The sequence below is a fragment of the Salvelinus namaycush genome, chromosome 42 (genome assembly GCF_016432855.1).
Source record: "Salvelinus namaycush isolate Seneca chromosome 42, SaNama_1.0, whole genome shotgun sequence".
Taxonomy (NCBI): Eukaryota; Metazoa; Chordata; class Actinopteri; order Salmoniformes; family Salmonidae; genus Salvelinus; species Salvelinus namaycush.
In genome coordinates this window covers 13,492,334-13,516,674 of record NC_052348.1, presented here as the reverse complement: position 1 = coordinate 13,516,674, position 24,341 = coordinate 13,492,334, and the positions used below count along the sequence as shown (strand labels likewise).

The following is a 24,341-nucleotide window of genomic DNA, read 5'->3' as shown; positions in this document are numbered from 1 at the left end:
ATCTGTGATCGTTTTGTTTGTCTTGTGTAGTTTCTTAATCATTGTACCTAAACTGTATGTGTAACATGTATACGCAGGGCCCAGCTGTAAAAGAGACCTTGCTCTCAGTCTGTGTTCCTTGTTGAAATAAAGGTATAATAATGTGTGTGTGCAGGTGCACAGGTGTGTGTCTATACTCACTGCTGGCGATGTGTCGGCTGTCCCCAGCCTGTGGTAGTGTCTCGTGGGCGTCGTGGTAGACCTGAGGCAGCCCTATCGTCCTGTTCATGTCCATCGTGTCCAGCACCACCGAGCTCTCCTCCCCGTTCACCGCGATGTCACTGGCCCCTGTGATGGGGTTGGTGGGCGGGCCTCCCACTGACATCTCATAGTCTGGCGGAATGTCATCCCCACAGTCAAAGTTGGGCTGAAATCAATCAATCAAATATAAACAAACAAATTTTTTTCCCAAAAATAAAATCTCTCCAGGATCAGGGTTGGGAATGAAAGAGAGATGGATAGATTTTGAAAGACAGAAACTCCTTACTGGTATTCCCAGCGCTTTGAGGATGTTCATTTTACACATGGGACAGGTCCGGTGGTCCAGAAGCCAGGGGTCCACACAGCTTTTATGGAAGATGTGCCTGAGGACAGAGTCACACACACGAACACGCATAGCATTGATGATGTCATCCATAGTAACAGTCTCCTTGGTAACATAGCATCACTCACCATGCTCTACTTATGCTCTCAGGTACAGAACAGAATATTATTGTAGCATATTAATGACTACCAATCATTAGCAATAGACCTACTGCAACACATGATCTATAGGAGACAATGATAGTAATGGGTGTCAATGTGTCTGCTCTCTCTAGTTACACTGAAAAATGGGAGAGGCTGTCGTACCTGCACGGCAATATCCTAACAACATCATTCGCTTTATAGACCTCGATGCACACAGCACAGTTGTCAAAGTCAGACTCCGTTTCCTAGAACACCAAACACACAGGAGACATTTGGTTGGTTGTCTAGTCTCGTTTTAATTTCCTGGAAGGTGAATAAAGCGGAGCGGATCAAAAGCCATGCAGCGTGTATAATTAATTAAAATTATAACACACACACACACACAAAATAAAAATGAGTCAGTCATTATCATTGGGCTGATGGAAGTTCATTATCAAATGCTGTGCTTAGCAGGAGCGTAGGGAAACGGTTCGCTTCGGTTTAAAACCCTACAATCAAGGTCATATCCCTGCTACTTAAATAGGTGGTTTTGGAAACACTTTACTTGAAGAGGGTCTATACATAAGGCATTCATAACACCTTCATGAAACCATTCATGAAACCTTTACGAGTGTGGCAGTATCATTCATAACAACCTTCGTAACACATTTATCCAACATCATAGAAGAGGTTAGTAAAGCATGCAGCCAGGTCTACCTTGTCTCCTTTCCTGATGGTTCGTACTTGGAGCTTACTGATGGCCTTCTTGGCTGCGTCTCCGAGACGTCTCTGCTCATAGAAGATCAAAGAACAACAAAGAAGGTGGGGGAAAGATAAGCAACCCAACCTGGCAACCCAAAAGAGAGAAAAGAATGTCTGGAATTTCCTATATATCCAATAACCACTGACAAGACAAGGAATGGACACGTTTCAAGGTTAGAGAAAGGGCGTGAGATCCACTGTCCCATCTGAACCAAGGTGGACCATATTACTGGTTAATAGATCTGAAGGAGCCGTTCTGAGAGGCTGTGTAATGTTTTAACACGGCAGGATGAACAGTCGCTTAGTGATGTTGACATAGCAGCGTCTCTGAGCTGACAGTTAACCACTTGTTGCAGACCAGAGCAGAAAACACAGGCCGAGTCAGGTCATTGAGTTGTGCAAGGTATAAAAAAAGGGAGAGAAAAAGAGAGGGAGGGAGAGATAGAGAGCTAAATGCATGAGGGAGGGAGGGAGAGATTGAGTGGATAATAGATAAATACTAAGAGACATTGAGAGAAAGGTAGGCTGCTAACCCTCGCTATCTAGGTCTAGTCTCACTGTGGAAAAGAACTGCATCAGACCAGGCCACAGCTGCTCTCAATCAATCATCAAGGAAAGTCATTGTGACATCAACAGAGAACAGATTTGTGGTTTCAGGCCTGGCGAGTTCTTGTCACCATGGTGCCCATTCCCCTTGACAACCCATGTGGTTGTCTGTAACATTTGTGTCAACATTGGACAATCTTAGAAAAAAGATTTCCAAAAAGTTTATTCAGCTGTCCCCATAGGAAAACCCTTTGAAGAACCCTTTTTGGTTCCATGTAGAACCCTCTGTAGAAAGGGTTCCACATGCAACCCAAAAGGATTTTACCTGGAACCAAAATAATTCTCCCTGCAACCAAAAAGGGTTCTTCAAAGGGTTCTCCTATGGGGACAGCCGAAGAACCCTTTAAGGTTCTAGATAGCACCTTTTTTTCTAAGAGTGTGGGCCACGGTGTGTGCATTGACTACACGGTCCAACAGGACTACACGGTTGACGGTCCAACAGGTTTCCGCTAGCAAACCCAGCTGTCGCGCAATTTTTAATTTTGGCCTTCATTTCTGGAAGGAAAAGGCAGGGAAATGTTTGGAGAAGACGAATCACCTCAGAGAAAAGCAACTGCTCTACACATAGATATAGAAAAAGTATGTTCATACTGTGGTAAAACTGCTAGTTTCCGCTGTCATTACAGTCATACCGTACCTGGTTGCGGTCACGAGCGTTGGCATATCTGAACCGCTGTATATAGTAGAAGACAACCTGTGTGTGATCAGAGACAACACACTGAAATACAGTAGGATGACTTTACCAACCATGTCTTTGGTTGTCTTACCAACCATGTCTTATAATCCCTTCAGATGGTTAGTTAAAACGCTACACTCACTACGTGCCTCACATTGACCCGGTACCCCCTGTATATAGCCTCGTTATTGTTATTTGGGGGGTTATTTGGGGGGGGGGGTACTGTGTTTGTACAGTGAACCGTACCTGATTGCGGTCGCGAGCGTTGGCGTATCTGAACCGCTGTATGTAGTAGAAGATGAGCCATGCCAGGGAGATGATCATCAGGACGATGAAGGAGATGGAGACGAACACCACCGACGTTCTGCTCACATACTTCTGAAGGTTCCTCGTTCCTATGGTGATGTGCACGGTCACCGTGACGTTGCGTTCTAGTAGAGCGGCGAGCTCCCGACCCTTGGGTTCCGGAATCATGATCGCCACGATATCCCCCGTACCTGTTGGAAGAGGAATTTCCAGGTGAACAAAAAGAAGAGCAGTCGTTGGTAAAGTCAATCAAATATCGATCCGGTTTATTAAAAGTTGCAAAAGGGAAACATTTCCAGAACAGAGCAGAGAAAATGTCTAAAAACGGGCCTCTTGGAGACGGGCACTGTATATTCTAAATCACACAGCACCAAATGTTGTGTGAACACCAGGCTGGTAGGAAGTCAAGACAAACAGGCTGGGACTTGGTCAGCTGCTACAAAATGTATCCAACCAACTGTTGTAAATATGTTGTAGTTCATTGGAAATAAACTTATTAAAGGATCTGTTGAGACAACCTACACATCCATATGTGACAATATTTTATTTTGTATGGGACAGAGATCTGCAACATGTGGCTCTGGGACTGCATGTGGCTCTTTGATTGCTCCTTTGTGGCTTCATTTGATCCCATTCATTTGTATGGGATTTGAAACCTCTCTGTGGAGGTATCAGACCCTTATTGTGTATCAGGGTTGTGCTAAACTATAAATAACCTGTATTCACAGAACACTGTCTGTAGAACACAGTGAGTAATTAGCATTAGGCTAGCCTACTGGGAGTTCATTCAGGCAGAGACAGGACGCAGAGCCAACAAAACAAACCCCTGACTCTCCATGTCTGGGTCAGAGCCCTGTGGTCCTGTTAAGAAGGGAGAAAACGTTACAGATTTAGAACAAATCTGTCGAACAGAAATGATTTGTCTGTCACAGAGTAAGGAATCATATTAGCTCTATTCATTAGCTGACATTTCTATCAGCAACGTTTTGAACATTTCACGTCACTGGTGTCACAATACCAGACCGCTTTGATAACACAGTCCAATTGACAATTAGGTCAGGCCCAGCTGCCACTAAAAAGGTTGGATCGGTAACTCATTTAGGGGTCAAACAAAGTACCACACCCCCCCCAGACACTCTACAAGGGAACATAATTTCATAGCAAAGCCATTCGTTCACACCACCAGATAGTCAACAGAGTGGAAAATTGTAACCACCAAGGATATTTTAACACTTTCACAACTGAGTCGAAGGTTGTTGAGTTGGATGTTATCAAGGTCATGGACAACAGAAGTGCCACTTTAACACGTTGTGTTTTAACACTTCAGTTAACTCCTTTCAGAGTTGAAACCAGCAAGTTCTGACAGGGCCTCCCACCAGACATTATTCTCATCCTCACCTCTCATCTAACCCCTCTCCATATGGCCTGTGACCTGACACTTCACACGATCCTCAACCGTCACACCAAAAGATACTATAGCTTCGATATCCCCTTTCTTCACACAGAAATTTATAATTACAGTGATAAAATATCCTTCAAGTAGGCTAAGTCCTAAGCTAACCCACTAAATAACACAATCGATTCCCCTCAAGATTTCAAAATGGCCGCCATTCACGTTCATAAGAAGCAGGCCAAAAAGCTTCAGCGAGGAAAGACTCCGAGTGCCTTAACTTGCAGCTACAGTATGTACTGCCTACCTGTCTATCGGACATGGACACACTTTAACCACTGACTGAAGCATTGGGAGGTGAGGTGAGAGTGATAGATAGGAAGTATAGCCTATCAGAGGTGTCTGAGTGGTTTAAAATCCCAGACAAGAGATTACATTCCATGGACACTCCATCTGCAGCCACACATTGAGGTGGGATGATGTCTGTGTCGTCAAGGGCCTAAGTGACTCATTAGCCTTTGGAACTCGGTGACATCATTTCCTCTAGGACTCTGCGGCCTTGTTACCGTGGCGTCTGTGCGGAGCCACAGGAACACAGAAGCCCCAGGGTGCTTCACTTCTTCACTCCATCTATCAGTAATTTCTAAAGGAGAGGCTCGTTCACTCTGCCACCACCGCCGCCCGGGCAGCCCGCCAGCCACAGGGCATTGTGGGATACCCTCGGCACCCGGCGGAGGTCTGAGAGTGGCCAAGGCCATTATATCACCATACCCTGGGGATGGATAGAGAGAAAGAAAAAAAGAGAGAGGAAAGTTGGCACCTAGCAACACCATATTATCACTGCAGAAGAGACAAAAACAGGTTGGAAAAAGCTGTGACTGAAGAAATAAAAGTAGCTGCAAAACTTTTTGCCCAAGACAGACACAAAGCAAGCAGCAAGGCATTCAAAAATGGATGACTCAGTCAACCCACTCACTAATGAATTCCGGATTAGAAAAGGAACATTGGACTTTACTCCAGAGACTGAAATATATTCACTAACAAATGCAGATTTAAAACCGCCAAAAGATTAGCATACGACACAGTCGGCGCATCCATAAGGCTAAGAGCTAAGCTTCCCCTAAAGTAAATTGGCAAAATTATATAGCCTAATTATCTTACTCCTGTCGATACAGAAATTCATAAAATAATTCAAAATAAGCTACTACACCAGAAAGCATGATTTGGTCACAGAGGATCATTAGCTTCTTTAAAAACATATAAGCTGTGGATCCTCGTAAAACTGACCATCCTACCGATCCTTGACTTCGGCGATGTAATTTACAAAATAGACTCCAACACTCTACTCAGCGGATTGTATGCAGTCTATCACAGTGCCATCCGTTTTGTCACCAAAGCCCCATATACTACCCACCACTGCGACTTGTATGCTCTCGTTGGCTGGCCCTCGCTTCATATTCGTCACCAGACCCACTGGCTCCAGGTCATCTATAAGTCTTTGCTAGGTAAAGCTCCGCCTTATCTCAGCTCACTGGTCACCATAGCAGCTCATATCTCCCTCTCTAACTTTAAGCACCAGCTGTCAGAGCAGCTCACCGATCACTGCACCTGAACATAGCACATCTGTAAATAGCCCATCCAACTACCTCATCCCCATACTGTTATTTTTTTTTTTTTAATTGCTCCTTTGCACCCCAGTATCTCTACTTGTACATTCATCTTCTACACATCTATCACTCCAGTGTTTAATTGCTGAATTATAATTATTTCGCCACTATGGCCTATTTATTGCCTTACCTCACCTCATTTGCACACACTGTATATAGACTTTTCTATTGTGTTATTGACTGTATGTTTGTTTATTCCATGTGTAACTCTGTGTTGTTGTTTGTGTCGCACTGCTTTGCTTTATCTTGGCCAGGTCGCAGTTGCAAATGAGAACTTGTTCACAACTGGCCTACCTGGTTAAATAAAGGTGAAATAAAATAAAAAATATCATTGCCTACAGTCAGAAGGCACCACAATTTGGGCAGCGCGCCTGGCAAATAGCCACATAGATGATTGTTGAGTTGCGAATGTCAGTGAAAAGTAGAAGCCCAGCCAGGCATATGGCAATATTTCAAAATACAATTGAAGGAAAACATCATTTGGAAAGCAAATGTCTATTGCTGTAAAGAAAAGACAATGAAAATAATAATCTGTCTTTTAGTTATCAAAATTCTCAATTTAATTGAGTGAACAGTGTAGCCTATCTCATTAGCACCAGCTGAAAGTATCAGTCATATTCCTGGTGAGTGCGCATATTCACTCTTTCATGGTTGGATTAGTGCTACTTGAAAGTTTGTTTTGTGTGTGTCTCCCCTTCTCATAGGACAATTAGATGGATCAGACAACATGGTTTTAATTGTTCTGTTTGTCAGTGTCAGCAGAGTAGGCTACTCTGTCATTTTGTCATATTAAAAAAAGATTCTGCTAATGTCTCCAGTCATATAAAGTGCAGTAGAATTGCATGAAATGTGTTCATATAAGGCCAAGATGTTCCTGTGCAAAGAAAGAAGAAACGTATCTGTCTCAATCTCCAGTATTTATGCTGCAGTCGTTTGTGTCGGCGGGCTAGGGCCAGTCTGTTATATCTGGAGTACTTCTCCTGTCTTATCCGGTGTCCTGTGTGATTTTAAGTATGCTCTCTCTAACTCTCTCTCTTTCTCTCTCTCTCGGAGGACCTGAGCCCTAGGACCATGCCTCAGGACTATCTGTCCTGATGACTCCTTGCGGTCCCCAGTCCACCTGGCCGTGCTGCTACTCCAGTTTCAACTGTTCTGCCTGTGGCTATGGAACCCTGACCTGTTCACCGGACGTGCTACCTGTCCCAGACCTGCTGTTTTCAACTCTCTAGAGACAGCAGGAGCGGTAGGGATACTCTGAATGATCGGCTATGAAAAGCCAACTGACATTTACTCCTGAGGTGCTGACCTGTTGCACCCTCGACATCCACTGTGATTATTATTATTTGACCCTGCTGGTCACCTATGAACATTTGAACATCTTGGCCATGTTCTGTTATAATCTCCACCCGGCACAGCCAGAAGAGGACTGGCCACCCCTCATAGCCTGGTTCCTCTCTAGGTTTCTTCCTAGGTTCTGGCCTTTCTATGGAGTTTTTCCTAGCCACCGTGCTTCTACACCTGCATTGCTTGCTGTTTGGGGTTTTAGGCTGGGTTTCTGTACAGCACTTCGAGATATTAGCTGATGTAAGAAGGGCTTTACAAATAAATTTGATTTGATATAGCCTACAGCCATGCATTCAATGATTATGTTATATTATTAGCCTAAATTATGACTATCCAATCTACTCATCACATTAGGAATAGTAGGCTATTTTACATAAGTCTGCAAATATGATGATGCATGGAATGCTTTATTATAAAGGTGCATTTTTCTGGTGAAAATTTGCTTCCCCAAACTTGAATCTCACACGCCGCCTATGGGATACGGCATGCACGGTATGCTAATTTCCCTTGGCAGAGTTGCATGACTCACATCTGTACAGGTCTAGCTAACAGTGAGAATAGGTAAAAATACAGTGGGTGAAAGAGGGTGTTCAAAGGACAGAGGGAAGAGATGGAGGAGACAGAATACAACTCTTGTTTCTCTGTTCTCTCGGTCGGTCGCCATGGCGCCCAGTTTCATGACGTGGTCCTGGAAATAACCTCTAGGTGTGTGTGTGTGACGCAGGGACTTATCCCCCACGGACACCACACATTTCATATGGGAAAGGCGCAGTGCATTATTATGCTCATAAATCTCCATATGTAACTAGTTTGTCATAAGAGACATACAGCAACAGGTTTATGGAGAGAAAGGAGAGCAGATCAATAGATCTACATAATAATAATCTTTACTAGCCCAACTCTTCGTATGGGTCCAAAAGCTGCACTCTTGAAGCTTTTTCTCATAGGCATATTGTCTTGAAACGAAAGTTAAAGGGTTACTGGCAAAGTGTGCTTTTTTTCGGCTTCAGATTGCCTAATTGTTTCCAAAAAACTAAAACGACTAGACTAAATCTAATAATACACAGCATTCTAATGAAATAAGAGCATCAGGAATGAAGAGCTCTGGAGCCAATGTAGACGGGGCCTAAATCACATTGTGATGCAACAGTGCACAATGGGTAGTAGGCCGGAGGCTACTGTGTTATCCTGCATATAGGGTTTACACACAGCAAAGCACAATGCATTAGGTCCAAGGATGCCACATATAGGCCTATATGCAAATAAGCGCACACACACGCACACACACACACACACACACACACACAGTTGGCTGAATTAGCAACGAGTGTTGCAGCAGCACCATGGTTTGTTCATACATAACTGTTAAGGGTAGCCACTCCTAATGCAATCAGCGGCACAATCCCCGGCAGAAAAACAAGGCTGTGTGTGCACGGTAAACAGATCTCACGGCTGCTAATACTATTACGTTAACACTGAGCCCTACACCCTGACAAACGCTACACAGCTTAAAAAAAACATCATGGGCTTGCTAACCTAACCAGATACCCCTCAACCGATGTGCATAAATAAACTGCCTGGACATGAGGGCACAATCCAACATGGATGCCAAAAGTTTAGTAGCAACACATGGCCTCAAGGAGTGGCTTAACTTCTTCACCTCTATGAGCCTTGAGAACAATATGACCATGGTAAAGGAACACATTGACAAAGTTCTACGGTCTGCAGAGCTGCTTTTGCACACTGGCCATGCTTCAGCTGTTAAGTATGAGATCTTAAGTAGGTAGTGCAGAGTAGACTCAAGGTTTTAGCCATCTTTACCATCTGGGTGGGATTTTGGATTACATAGACTGGTCCCTGATCTGTTTGTGCTGTCTTGCCAACTCCTATGGTCATAGTCACGTCAATAACCATAGGAGTTGGCAAGACACTACAAACAGATCTGGGACCAGGCTAGAAATTACAACCCAGATGAAGGAGACAAGAATACTGACACAAAGATATTCCACAAGGGGCAACACATTTTATCACCACTGTCTGCAAGTAGTTGGCGAATCCATTTCATTTAGAGAGAGAGAAAGAACAAGAAAACCAAAATAGCTGCTTCTAAAAATCAAAGCAGTGTGTAATATCAACCGATGGCCCGACAGAGGCTGAACTGGACCAAAATCTTTCCTCTTTGAGGACACCCATTAGCAAGAATGGTGCATAATAAGCCAAGATGGTGCATAATAAGCCACGATGGTGCATAATAAGGAAAGCCAGGTGGAATAGAGAGCGAGTGAGCAGTTGATTTTTAGAGGAAGGGCGCTAACCTGTTTAGTGCTGCTGAGGATTAGCTTTTGCTAGCAGCCTTGAGGGCAGCATAACCTGCTGTGTAGTGGATAATAGTATTTGGTTAGCTGTAATTAAACAGCACAAATCCTTATTCAATATCAACAGTGTTAGTCTGTCCAGCGAAAATGTGCATAAAAATATCAAATAATTAATACATGTAGCCACCGAAATTTGCATAGCCAAGATGGCCGACAAAACAACTGCCTAAAAAACCATGGTCAGGAAAGAAAAACTGAAAGGATCTGGCAGAGGGAGGGAGCCACGTCATACAGTAATCTAGTGATTAATTCCAGCTCTCAGAAAATGTCCTCCACATGCTCATTGCTTTCCCTCCATATAAAACCCAGACTGCAAATGGCAAGTCTTTCATAAAGATCAGCCCTGATAGGATTCATACGTGTCCTGTCCACACAGAGGTCTGAGTGTTCTCATACAAAAAGGCCTTGTATGCATTCTTTGTCACAGGTGGGGCCAACCTAATTAAGATGAGAGAGAGAGAGAATGAGATTCTTGGCTCTCGGTTACCCTGGCCGATACAGTCCACTTCTGTTGGCCCACCGAGGACTGTTCTTTCGCTCGCTTTCTTTTAGTCCCCCTTTCCCTCATCATTGCTCTCTCTCTCTCTCCTCCATCTCTGTCTGTTCGTCTCAGGGCTGGGAGTATGAGTCTTAGCAGCCCCAGAAATAGCACAGTCTCCTCTTTTCCGTAGGTACCCAGGGACTGCCGTCCCGCTGTACCCTCTCAGCAGGAAGGGTGTGTGTGTGTGTGTGGTGTGGCTAGTATCCACATGCTTCCCAGACAAAATAGTTTGGAAGAGTTAGTGCATATATAAATGCAGACTTTTTGTGACGTTTTTGTTTACTTCAGTTGTTCAGGCATACAACAATTGTTTTTGAGGCAGGCGGAAGTCAGTAGCCGAAGTCTACGCCCCTTCGTCAGTGATTGGTCAATAATAGGGAATGTTCACTAAAGTCTTTGTTGTCATTCAACGAGAGATGACTCATTTTCATGTAAAAAATAAAATAAGAGACAAATACTGCAAACATCTTAGTTAGATGTAAAATTGCGAGACTAAGATCTCCTCAGCAAAAACTTCAAAATGAATAACAGATTTCTTGAGTTATCTTAGATTAATTTTGACTATTTTGAAGAAGTGTATACTGGCTACGGCGTCTCAAAATGGACAAACAATACTATCGCCACTTTTTAAGGGAGTATACAAGCACACTTGTTCGGTTCGCCTAGCCGAGCTCGGCGCCAGCTGAACTGAAGAATGCTGACGCCTTAACAGACACATCTCCTGGGCCTGTGCCAGCCAAGCAGGGAGGGACCCAATGGGGGTCTCAGAGAGCTCACCAGGGGTGGCCACCCACCCCCCAAACCCCTCTCCTCGGCTGGCCCCATGTGTCTGAAGCATCTGGTAGGGCCTTCCATCATCTCTCCTCACTTCCCCATTAGGAGCCAGCATGCTGGCACACCACTGTCCAGTCCAGGTGATGATGCAGATGGGGCTTGGAATCTGTCAGAGACTGCCAGTGAATGTGAACAAAGGGGTTTATATGAATGTAATTACCTGTTGTGATCCACATGGCGTAATCCTCAGTTAAAAGAAGCCAAAACGTCAGCAATGGTAACCATTCCATTGACGCCAACGATCATGGCAACCCGATCACCTGCACAGCTTGGATGCCCATACAGACAGACACCACTCTGTACTGGTTGGAGGAGGTGTGTCAGTGCTTTTGCAGCAGGCTAATGCAGTTTGGCAGCGTGCTAACAGGGTGATGGACTGACCGGCAGTGCATAACCTATTGTGAAGGAGGGTGCTACATTTTACAGCACGTCGTCAAACCAGTCGCACAGTCAGGTTGTGTTAAGACACAGACATGGTTCGTTTAGTTTCAATCCATTAACATGATCTGTCTCAGTAAACAGAGCTACAGTAAAGACAAAGGAGCATAGCCGAGCTCAAAACGTATGTGGGCAACCACACACACACACACACACACACACACACGAACACACACACGAACACACACACGTCAGAGTCATAGAGTGCATTCGGAAAGTATTCAGACCCCTTGACTTTTTCAAAATTTGTTACATTACAGCCTTATTCTAAAATGTATTAAATAGTTTTTTTCCCCCTCATCAATCTAAACACAATACACCATAACAACAAAGCAAAAACAGGTTTAAAGAATTTTTGCAAATATATATATATATATAAAAAAACTGAAATTTCACATTTACATAAGTCTTCAGACCCTTTACTCAGTACTTTGTTGAAGCACCTTTGGCAGCGATTACAGCCTCAAGTCTTCTTGGGTATGACGCTACAAGCTTGGCACACCTGTATTTGGGGAGTTTCTCGCATTCTTCTCTGCAGATCCTCTCAAGCTGTCAGGTTCGATGGGGAGCGTCGCTGCACAGCTATTTTCAGGTCTCTCCAGGGATGTTCGATCAGGTTAAAGTGCGGGCCCTCCTGGCTGGGCCACTCAAGGACATTCAGAGACTTTTCCCGAAGTCACTCCTGCATTGTCTTGACTGTGTGCTTAGGGTCATTGTCCTGATGGAAGATGAACCTTCACCCCAGGCTGAGGTCCTGAGCGCTCTGGAGCAGGTTTTCATCAAGGATCTCTCTGTACTTTACTTCGTTCGTCTTTGCCTCAAACCTGACGAGTCTCCCAGTCCCTGCCGTTGAAAGACATCCCCACAGCATGATGCTGCCACCACCATGATGCTGCCTCCACCATGCTTCACCGTGGGGATGGTGCCACGTTTCCTCCAGACGTGACGCTTGGCATTAAGGCCAAATAGTTCAATCTTCGTTTCATCAGACCAGAGAACCTTGTCATTTTCCTTTTATTGAGGAGGGGCTTCCGTCTGGCCACTCTACCATAAAGGCTTGATCGGTGGAGTGCTGCAGAGATGGTTGTCCTTCTGGAAGGTTCTCCATCTCCACAGAGGAACTCTAGAGCTCTGTCAAGGCCCTTCTCCCCCGATTGCTCAGTTTGGCTGGGCAGCCAGCTCTAGGAAGAGTCTTGGTGGTTCCAAACTTCTTCCATTTAAAGATTATGAAGGTTCTTGTGGACCTTCAATGCTGCAGACATTTTTTGGTACCCTTCCCCAGATCTGTGCCTCAACACAATCCTGTCTTGGAGCTCTACGGAAAATTCCTTGGACCTCGTGGCTTGGTTTCTGCTCTGACATGCACTGTCAACTGTGGAACCATATAGTGACAGGTGTGTGACTTTCCAAATCATGTCCAATCAATTGAATTTACAACAGGTGGACTCCAATGAAGTTGTAGAAACAACTCAAGGATGATCAATGGAAACAGGATGCACCTGAGCTCAATTGAGTCTCATAGCAAAGGGCCTGAATACTTATCTTATTAAGGTGTTTTTTTTATTTGTAATAAATTGGCAAAAAAAATCTAAAAACCCATTTTCGCTTTGTCATTATGGGGTATTGTGTGTAGATTGCTCAGGAAAACAAAATATTTTATACATTTTAGAATAAGGCTGTAAGGTAATAAAATGTGGAAATAGACAAGGGGTCTGAATACTTTCCAAGGTACTGTATATGAAGACTAGACTGCATGTGAAAAGATAAGGAATGTGGAGAGAAGGTATGGATCGTGGATGATCAGGGATAGAGAGGAGAGGAGGAGGGTGTTTTGTGTAGGACTCATAAGATGCCCGAACCCTATGTTTCTCCTAAGACCTTTTTCTTTGCACCGATGGTGCAAGTGTACAGAGTGGCCAGAGCCCACCACCACCAAACTGTCACTTGCAGAGCTAGGGGGGGCCTACCCAGCCTAGATATGAAAGAGAGCGGTCTACAGTGGAAACTTGGCAGCCAGTTAACACCAGTTTTGTCTATTAAAGCCTTCTCTGCTGGCTCCAGTATTGGACCCGGACCAGACGGAAACACCTTCGACTGAGGGATAACATACCCAACTGATTAAAATGTCCATTGGATGTGCTTGGGGGGACTCAGATATTCCCAAGGACAGACTCTCCAAGCTGGCTCATCTTAAACATGTCCACCCACCACTACGCTGTGATAGTTCAATTAAAAGCACGCCACGAAATCAGATGTCTAAGAAAAGTTGTCATAGTAACTGTAGATGTTCAAGCCAAGGCTAAACAGAGATAACTCAATTAGTACATTTGAATTAGCCTGTCGACCCCATTACTACACTAAGTGTATTTATGGTATTTCAGTGTCACCGTTGAATTGGATAGGTTTTATGAAAGCAAACAAACACTCTTCTACGTGCACACACACACTAAGTTGACAGAAGCTGTACCAATATGGATTGCCATTTGGATCTCTTGCAAAGCAGGAATCAGTTTTACAACCCAAAAATTGAAATAATTTTGGGATGAAATCGTAACTGTGCTAAATACTTCTTCCATTAATATTTATGTCCACCTAAAACTAAAATCCTCCTACTTCCTGCCCACTCTGCTCCTCTTTGTCCTTGATTCTTTCCTACATGGCTTAGGGTGAGAGCAGGAGAAACAAGCTCTAAATTGTTTAAAAAAAAATCTGTCTCTTCATCTGCACTGATTGGAACATACTTGACAAGTGAAAACAATAATGGCGGAAGCTCATCATGAGGCTGGCTTTCACCTGGCAAATTGTCAGTGCTGAAGAAGAACAGGGAGCGAGGAGAGGTCAGATTTTGATGCGGTAAAGAATGAGCCGGAGAGAGAAATTACAGGAGAACTCTTTAGCTTACACAACAGCCTCAGCCTGGTCTGAGCCAGTACCATGCCAACCCCTGACTCCACATTTGGCCCAGTTCAGAATCAGAATCAGCAAGAATTAGATATGCATTACAATTAGATATAGGCTAAACTGTATAGGGAATGTGTAGGATATCAGAGCCTGACTGATGATCTATCCCAATGCTGTCAGGGAAACATGCATCAATAGTCTATACGAGCTGGGTGGATACAACTCCCAGAGTGTCATGGTGAGTTCATGCATGAGCTATGCAGCATAATATCAACATATATATTTTACACAAGGGGCCCATTCCCTTAAAAAGAAGGCCTGCAATCCTAAATCTAGTTTTGTGGAGAAAAGTTGTTCATTGATAATCCTCACACAGCTAGGAGGAATGGGGAGTGATGCCGGTTCACTGTTGAATTATAAACTAATACATTATCAGTTCACCAAACAGTTGTCTCGACAGACAATGATACATTAAAATGGTTTAGGGTTTGAGGACTGCATTGAGCTTACATACTGTTATGATTTGCACTTGTAGGCACAACTGGCAGCAAATGGACAATGTGCTTCTTTGTTGATTAGTTCAATATATAATAGTGAGTTTGACAGTTTTGAGCTTGTAGCTTACTGACATGAATGCCTTGCCAGTCTTCAACAGCCTAAAACAATGTGTGCCATTGCCATAACGACATGATAAGAGGGCAGAGCACTTGTAAACTGTCACCACGTCACAACAGTGACAAGTACAGTGTATCTCATACAAGTGATGCAGTGCATGGCATACAGTCATGTAAGCTTGATGAGTATTATGCATTGCTCCCCCGAAAGTGTGGTTTACCTTGATGAGGCATTGTTATGGTATCGTTGACATTAGTGGAGCCCACGTTATAAATTATGACTGCAGACGCGTTGTGGAGTGCAGCGACGTTGCGAATTTTATCTCTGAATGTACAATTCCCTGCAGCTATCAACGCCATCCAAGCATTGTTTTGATAAGGCAGGGGATACTTAGCGTTCGGGTCGCAAGCTTGTCTCTCTTGCAAAAGCAAAGGCATCAACACTTGCCCTCTTGCTTCTTTCTTGGGGGAGTGCTCGCCATATCTTCCACACTCAGTCTTCTCTGTTTTGATTTCTGAAGTCACGGGATCCACATAAGTAATGTTGACAAACGCGGTGTACCATTCTTCTTTCTCCGCCACCGTAAAGTCCAGGCATAGAAAATGCACGAAGCAAAAGGACAGCAGCCATGTTGAGAGAGCTAGACTGCGGCAGGCTTGGATGAGGGACATTGCCATGTTCAGTCCGAGGATATAGCGAGCGTTTCCCTCTCCATCAAGCCTAAAAGCTGCCTCTCGCTGGTAGCCTCCCCACCTTTCCAAGCTCGACGACTACGATTTCGGACTACCCCGAAGTTGAAATACTTGAAAAGTGATGCAGCAAACCAACTGATTAAAGGTAGTTTCTGGTTGTTGACAGAAATGTTTTTAAACAGTTGGTTGTAGTCGTGCTTCTCCACCCTGCCTACTGCTACCTAAGCGACTGGCCTGCAATGTTGTTGTCAGTCAGCTGTGCGCGCTGGACAAGCTTTCTTAACATGTGACCTGGGCGGGGATCACGAAGATAGTCGAACCTGTCCCCCATAATACAGGCTAGTGTTCGCCTATACAGGGATCGGCAATAGGCGTCCGCGAATTATTGATTTTCGCCCACCAAAGTTGTTAGTAAAAAAAAGCAAATATATATATACACTACAGGTCAAACGTTTTAGAATACCTACTCATTCAAGGGTTTTTCTTTATTTTGACTATTTTCTACATAATAGAATAATAGAATAACATCAAAATGAAATACACATATGGAATCATGTAGTAACCAAAAAAGTGTTAAACAAATCAAAATATATTTTATATTTGAGATTCTTTAAATAGCCACCCTTTGCCTTGATGACAGCTTTGCACACTCTTTTGACCGGTATGTGTATATATATATATACTTTATTATGGGAGATTTTAGTAATGGTAAAATAATGTAAAATCATCAGGAATTCAGCCAAAATGTAATTTAATGTAGAACATATCTTCCCAAGTATTCCAACAAATAAAAAAAATGTGTTGCTTGCAATATGTAATCACAATATTTATCCAGCAGAGGGCAATATTGTTTACTTGATTACAGGTCACAGACCCCCCTCCCCCTTCCCCCCCACACACACACACAATTTACATTGGGGGTTTCGAATTACAGGTTAATACTGTCAAGACATATTGCAGAAAAATAACATGACCATAGCCGTGGGTCTGTGACCTGTAATCAAGTAAACATTGCCCTCTGCTGGGTAAATATTGTGATTACATATTGCAAGCAGTTCTTCAAGTTGACCTCAAGAGAGCACTGTATCCTACTACATGTCCATCATCATGCCAGCCTTTGGAAGAGAGAAAACAGGTGAGTGCGTCATAAGCCCTATATACACGTCCCAATTAATCACATTCTTTCCAATGAAAGGAAATCTAGATAAATGCAGTCTAATAATAGTTTTACATGAACTCAAATCAAATGTTATTTGTCACACGCTTTGTAAACAACAGGTGTAGACTAACAGTGAAACGCTTACTTACGGACCCTTCACTTAGCAACAATGCAGAAAGAAAGAAAATAGAGCAATAATAGAAAGTAAAACACGTAATAATAAAACAAATAATAAATACACAATGAGTAACGATATACCCGGGGTACTAGTACCGAGTCAATGTGCAGGGGTACGAGGTAATTGAGGTAGATATGTAACTAGGAATAAAGTGACATATAATAAACAGTAGTATATACTATATGTACATACAGTTTGTGTGGTAACCAGCTATAATTAGACCCAGGAACATGTACAATACATGGCGAGGGCTAACAGATATCACACACACACAAACTGTGACTAAGAAACCCTACTATATGTATTTTAGTGGAAACAGCAACCCCATGAACAGAGACAGTATATTATTATATGCATTGAACTGTATTTTGGAAGGTTCTATAAGTATTTCTAAGTGTCAAGCTTATCATGTTAGGGCATCTGACCAGCCGGTGGGTCTAAAGCAGTGTTGGGGGGCTCTGGGTAAATCTACATATCCACACTAGCATACCACCTGAATGCATGCCTAATATGGCTTCATGCTAGGAGATATGTTAATGTGGATATTGGAACCGAGCCATACAGTCTCAGGCTTGTTGCATTGCCACTATTGATGTGTAATTATTCTGAACACCCAAAATACAGCAAGTTAACAATATGAAGTTAGATTAACACAAGACTCGTAACAAACGTTTTATTAACCATGGAGAAATGTAGCCATAAAACAACATGTGCTTCTGTGAAAAATCTGATTGACCACATATTTCGTGGACACGTTTCTGGACGAGGCTGGATACCAGGAGGATCTGAGAATGACAGACTGTTGTTTAGTACAGTAGCCTACACACACAACACTGTGTTCATATAGACAGATGGAGATAGATACAGTAAACCTACATGAGGTCAGATGAGATGGTATATTTCCTCTAGAGAGGATTTTTGTACAGTAATAAGGTGACAGGTTGTTGCATTTCCACAGCACAGCCTGGGGAAGGGAGATTTCACTGGAAATAACTAGGCCATGTCTCCATCTAATCACTTTCCTTACCATTTTGAAGTAGGAAACCAAAAGTATTTTATGCCATTGCCACCACATATGAAATGACAAAATCGATTCCATTTGATCTGCATTTGCCAAGGCGTAAAACTATTGACGTAATACTTTTGGAGTCAATTCAATCAAACTCACAGTGCAGTATTTGCACAAGACTGTATGAATTTGTCCCTCAGTCAGTGGTCAGGTGCCTTGTTAATAGTAAACAAATTGTGAAATATATATCTCTTGCAGTAGCTGACAGCTAGCTGACATTCATTATGTTGGTATCAGAGACATGGGGGAAGTTTAAGGAAATGACTCAGAACACAGAATGACACAGAACACATCAACAACAGCACCGTTTCTGTTTGAGCCATCTCATGATACTTTGTGGTGGTTACAGCACCTACACATAATAACCCCATAATGTCAAAGTGGAATTATATATTTATTTTTTCTACAAATCAATTAAATATGAAAATCTGAAATGTCTTGAGTCAATAAGTATTCAACCCCTTTGTTATGGCAAGCCTAAATAAGTTCAGGAGTAAGAATGTGCTTAAGTCACAGAATACAGTAGGTTGCATGGACTCACTATGTGCAATAATAGTGTTTAATACTGTAGTGGGCTAAATCAGGGTCACAGTGATTATTGGTAGTCTTAAACAAATCTACATTGAAACAAAGTATATACCTCACACACATGGTTATGGGCTTAAAAAAAAGTAACCTATACCATGTCTGATATAGAGTTGATGTATTACATTTTGATTTTGCATCCCAATATTACACTTTATATACATCACAAAAGACTGAAATATAACAAAACTGTTTGACAGAAACATTGTAATTTGTAGTTTTAAAAATATATATTTATTAATAAAACTATGAATAATATTAATAACATTCCACCCATGAGGCCAAATAGGGTGCTTTGGTCATTGACTGCAGGAAAGGGCTACAATGATTTTTGAATGCCTACCTCGTACCCCACACACAATTATCTGTAAGGTCCCTTAGTCGAACAGTGAATTTCAAACAGCGCATGCACGCTGACACAGTCGCCAGTTGTACAGTGTTTCCTCCGGCACATTGCTCCTGCTGGCTTCCGGGTTAAGCGAGCAGTGTGTCAAGAAGTAGTGCGGCTTGGCAGGGTCATGTTTCGGTGGATGCATGGCTCTCCACATTAGCCTCTCCCGAGTCCGTACGGGAGTTGCAGCGATGGGACAAGACTGTAACTACCAATTGGGTATCATGAAAAAGGGGTAAAAACTTTATAAATAAAGCTAAGCACAGACTAAATCCTAGAGGAAAGCCTGGTTCAGTCTGCTTTCCAACAGACACTGGGAGACAAATTCACCTTTTGTCACGTGTTCCCTCTCCGGCCTCTAGGTCACCAGGCTGCTCGTTATGTCGCACACCTGCCACCGTCGTTACGCGTACCTGCGCATTGTCAGACTCATCTGGACTCCATCACTTCCCTATATATATCACTCCCTTTGGTTCCTTCCCCAGGCGTCATTGTTTCTTTTTCTTGTTTTGTATTATGTGCCGTTTATTTTACTAAAACACTCACTCCCTGAACTTGCTTCCCGACTCTCAGCGCACATTGTTACAGAATGACGCCTCACCTAAGGGAAGCGGGAATGACTTTGTGTCCGGGAGCTGCTACAGGCTTGCATGCCTCAGACAGATCGCCAGGCTCCCCGGCCTTCGCGGGTTCGTCAGGCTCTCAAGCCTCAGCTGGATCGCCAGGCTCCCCTGCTACAGCCGGCCCGTCGGTCTTTCATGTCTTCACCGGATCGCCAGGCTCCCCTGCTTCCACCGGCTCGTCAGGCTCTCATGCCTCAGCTGGATCGCCAGGCTCCCCTGCTTCCACCGGCTCGTCAGGCTCTCATGCCTCAGCTGGATCGCCAGGTTCCCGCGCCTCAGCAGAGGTGATCGGTCCGCTCCTGATCCCGGGATCGTCCCTTTGGTCGGCGTCTTGCGGCTGGAAGGGGGTACTGCCATGTGTGCTTCCTCTCCGGCCTCTAGGTCACCAGGCTGCTCGTTATAGTGCACACCTGTCACCATCGTTATGCGTACCTGCGTGTCGTCAGACTCATCTGGACTCCATCACTTCCCTGAATGTCACTCTCTTTGGTTCCTTCCCCAGGCATCAATGTTTCTGTTTCATGTCTGTGTGCTGTTAATGTTTCTTGTTTAGTATTATGTTCCCTTTATTTTCTTAACACTCACTCCCTGAACTTGCTTCCCGACTCTCAGCGCACATTGTTACACCTTTCAGCAGGACAATAACCTAAAACACAAGGCCAAATATACGCTAAAGTTGCTTACCAAGACAATATTGAATGTTCCTGAGTTTTGACTTAAATCTGCTTGACAGAGCTTGAAGAAATTTGATTTTTTTTTTAAATATTGTACAATCCAGGGGTGCAAAGCTCTGACTTACCAAGAAATATGCACAGCTGTAATCACTGTCAAAGGGTATTCTAACATGTATTAACTCAGGGGTGTGAATACTTACACTACTGTTCAAAAGTTTGGGGTCACTTAGAAATGTCCTTGTTTTTGAAAGAAAAGAACATTTTTTGTCCATTAAAATAACATCAAATTGATCAGAAATACAGTGGAGACATTGTTAATGTTGTAAATTACTATTGTAGCTCAAAATGGCCAGAAACAAATAACTTTCTTCTGAAACTCGTCAGTCTATTCTTGTTCTGAGAAATGAAGGCTATTCCATGCGGGAAATTGCCAAGAAACTGAAGATCTCGTACAACGCTGTGTACTACTCCCTTCACAGAACAGCGCAAACTGGTTCTAACCAGAATAGAAGGAGGAGTGGGAGGCTCCGGTGCACAACTGAGCAAGAGAACAAGTACATTAGAGTGTCTAGTCTGAGAAACAGATGCCTCACAAGTCCTCAACTGGCAGCTTCCTTAAATAGTACCCGCAAAACACCAGTCTCAACGTCAACAGTGAGGTGTTGAGGTGACTCCGGGATCCTGGCCTTCTAGGCAGAGTTCCTCTGTCCAGTGTCTGTGTTCTTTTGCCCATCTTAATCTTTTATTTTTATTGGCCAGTCTGAGATGGGGCTTTTTCTTTGCAACTTTGCCTAGAAGGTCAGGAATTTTAATTTGGAATTTTCTATTACGGTATCTTTACTTTTACAGAATTATGACAATTGGATACCTTTTCCACCACTGGTTAGAGGTAATAATACAGACAACAGCAATAACACAATCTTCAAACAGGCAGACTGTTCTCTTTCTTCAAGGCTTCACTATCGACCCGTTTGATCTGCATGTGGTCTTCTCCATTTCTCAAAAGCCCCCTTCATTCCTTGAATGTGGAACGAATCTGTCAATAACCAACAATAAACTGCCATTTTTGATTTAGGTTCCCTACACCCAGTGGTGGAAAAACTATCAGTTGTCAGACTTAAGTAAAAGTATAGATACCTTAATAGAATGTTCCTCAACTAAAAGTGAAAGTCACCCAGTAAAATACTACTTGAGTAAAAGTCTAAAAGTATTTGGTTCTGAATATACTTAAGTATCAAAAGTAAATGTAATTGCTAAAATATACTTAAACATCAAAAGTCAAAGTATAAGTATAAATCATTTCAAATTCATTATATTACGCAAAACAGGTGGCACCATTTTCTTGTTTTGAAAATGTACGGATAGCCAGAGGCGGATGACCACGCATTCTTTTGATAAGTGCGTGAATTGGACAATTTTCCTGTTCTGCTAAGCATTCAAAATGTAACGAGTACTTTTGGGTGTCAGGGAAAATTAATGGGGGAAAAAGTACATTATTTTCTTTAGGAATGTAGTGAAGTAAAAGTGAAAGTTGTCAAAAAGATAAATAGTAAAGTAAAGTACAGATACCTCAAAAATCTACTTAAGTAGTACTTTAAAGAATTTGTACTTAAGTACTTTACACCACTGCCTACACCCTAGAAATAGCCTAAATATGACATACACTAACTATGCTATTCTGTGGTGCCCAGGTAGCCTAGCAGTTAAGAGTGTGGGGCCAGTAACTGAATGGTCTCTGGTTTGAATCCCAAGTCGGCAAGATGGCAAGATGGAAAAATCTGGTCTTCTGCCCTTGAGCAAGGCAGTTAAACAACAACTGCACCGATGACATTGAATAAGGCAGCGCCTTGCACCTCTCTGATTCAGAGGGGTTGGGTAAAATGCGGAAGACACATTTCGGTTGAATGCATTCAGTTGTGCAGCTGACTAGGTATCCCCCTTTCCTTATTCAGTTATATACTGGGGAAATCCTTACTTTAGATGTTTTCTCCTTCAAGGAGTGTTTACCGTAGCACCGCTGTCTTGATTTCGGGGTTTTGGCAGCTCACAACAGAACAGGGGCAGGAAAAGCAACATTTCCTTAGAATGGGAACCCTTGTTTCAGTTCTGCTTCCGTTTTTTTTAAGGGAAGGACTGCTTCTAAAATGGGGATGTGAGGATGTGTCAGATGCAAAGCTATGGAACAGATAGTTCTGTTTTGGTTCTGTGATGGTAAGAGAAGGCAGGGAGGAAGGCCCTACTGCCAAGCGGAAAGCAGCTCTCCACGATCAACTCAACCATGAAGGGTTTAACTCGACTGGGACTGAGAGCGAAGCTTGAAAGCCTCAATCCCTGATGTCTGCCTGACAGTAAAAAACATTGAAGAAATCCCCATCTCTGTCAGGAGAGCTTGTCTCAGTAGGAGATGGAAGTCTAAGCCATTTAAACTGACAACTATTTCAGTAATGGGATTAAAACATCTAACTAACTGGTTGGATTAGTTTAGAAAAATGTGTTATTTATTTTTGTGTAGCATAACATTTAATGAACTCAACACATAAACCTAATCCAATTATGAATTAATTTGCCCCTCTGCCCACTAAATGGCAGAAAGGTAAGCCTCACTTGAATCCTGCCCTAGATTTAAGGTGCTTTTGAGTGACAGAAGAAAAGTTGAGGCTAGAAACACAAAAAGTTTTGTAGATGAAACAGGGTGAAACTAAGAGGGCCTTTTCGATCTAGTGGAAGAGTGTAAACGGTATCTTTAGGAAGGAAAAGAGAACAGAGTAAACTTCAGTTGGAAATGAGATCTTGTGAACTCAATTACACGTATTTAGGGGGTCCCTTTGAGTCGGCATTATGTCAGTGGGTTTGTTTGTTAGTCCTAAATGTCAAGTTTCCATCCCCCACATCTGTGGTTGAAACTGCTCCTCCAGACTATGTACACAAACACTGACTGAACAGAGCCCCTAACATAGCCCCACTGTGGTTACTGGTGAATAGGTGGAGGGTAAAAAAATAGTGCACTATGCACATCTGCTTGTCCCTACCTTCGGCCTCAGTCTAAACCGACAAAAACAGAAAACAGAAAACGTAGCGACATCGGTCTCGTCTCTGCAGCGCCGAAACCCTTTTACTTAATGTGGTCTGTCGAGGGAAAGTCGAGCAACCTCAGACAAGGTCTCCCACGCGTCGATGGAAGCTGTGAAACCTTAAAGTGCAGTCAGTTTAGCAAAGCTAAACCCACACACATATATATAAAAAAAAGCACAGTTAAGTACAGGCCTTTAGCAGACCATGGACCACATACTGTAGACAGAGAGACGTTGTGGAATATAAACCATTTCTATCTCCATCAAATCCCACATATTTACCCAACATGTTGACACACAAACATTTGTTGACTCATGTCTGACAGGTTTGTGGGTGTGTGGTGTTGAAGGAACTGATGTTTGAAACTGGATAGGATTTTCGTGTACCTTTTCAGCCCTCTGACTAACTGGGAATTTACAAATTCAACGTTTTCATTCTTAAACACCCCCTTCTCAAGTTTTTAAGAAATCCCAAATGTGTGTGGCATGTCATTGTAAAACCCACTGGACATAGGTGTAAGTTATGGCAATTGTATTTGCTTATAATATTGCTTTGATTATATTTGCATTAAAGAATAAAGTACAGATGAAGGAAACCGTTACAATTTATCCACTAATTGGTACCAGGTGGCAAAAACAACAAATGCAAAACAGCAAGAGCCAGCAGTGACAGCTTTGCGCCTGAAGACAGCTTCGGCACCTGATATTTGTAAACAGTAGCCAAGTCATATCGATGAAC

General features: G+C 43.0%; 1 protein-coding gene across 2 annotated transcripts in view; it reads right to left on the bottom strand.

Moving 5' to 3' along the window:
* Nucleotides 1-16,048, bottom strand: part of LOC120035169 (RING finger protein 150-like) — a 31,665-nt gene extending 15,617 nt beyond the window's left edge. The window contains exons 1-7 of one of the 2 annotated variants that reach the window (XM_038981990.1): nt 15,381-16,048; nt 2,996-3,246; nt 2,711-2,767; nt 1,423-1,494; nt 889-971; nt 527-623; nt 181-406 (exon numbers count right to left, since the gene is read on the bottom strand). In XM_038981990.1, the coding sequence (XP_038837918.1) occupies nt 181-406; nt 527-623; nt 889-971; nt 1,423-1,494; nt 2,711-2,767; nt 2,996-3,246; nt 15,381-15,837 (1,243 nt within the window). In that variant the 5' untranslated portion in view covers nt 15,838-16,048. The remainder of the gene's footprint in view (nt 1-180; nt 407-526; nt 624-888; nt 972-1,422; nt 1,495-2,710; nt 2,768-2,995; nt 3,247-15,380) is intronic. The other variant, XM_038981991.1, reaches the window with a different exon arrangement.
* Nucleotides 16,049-24,341: the final 8,293 nt, after the last annotated feature.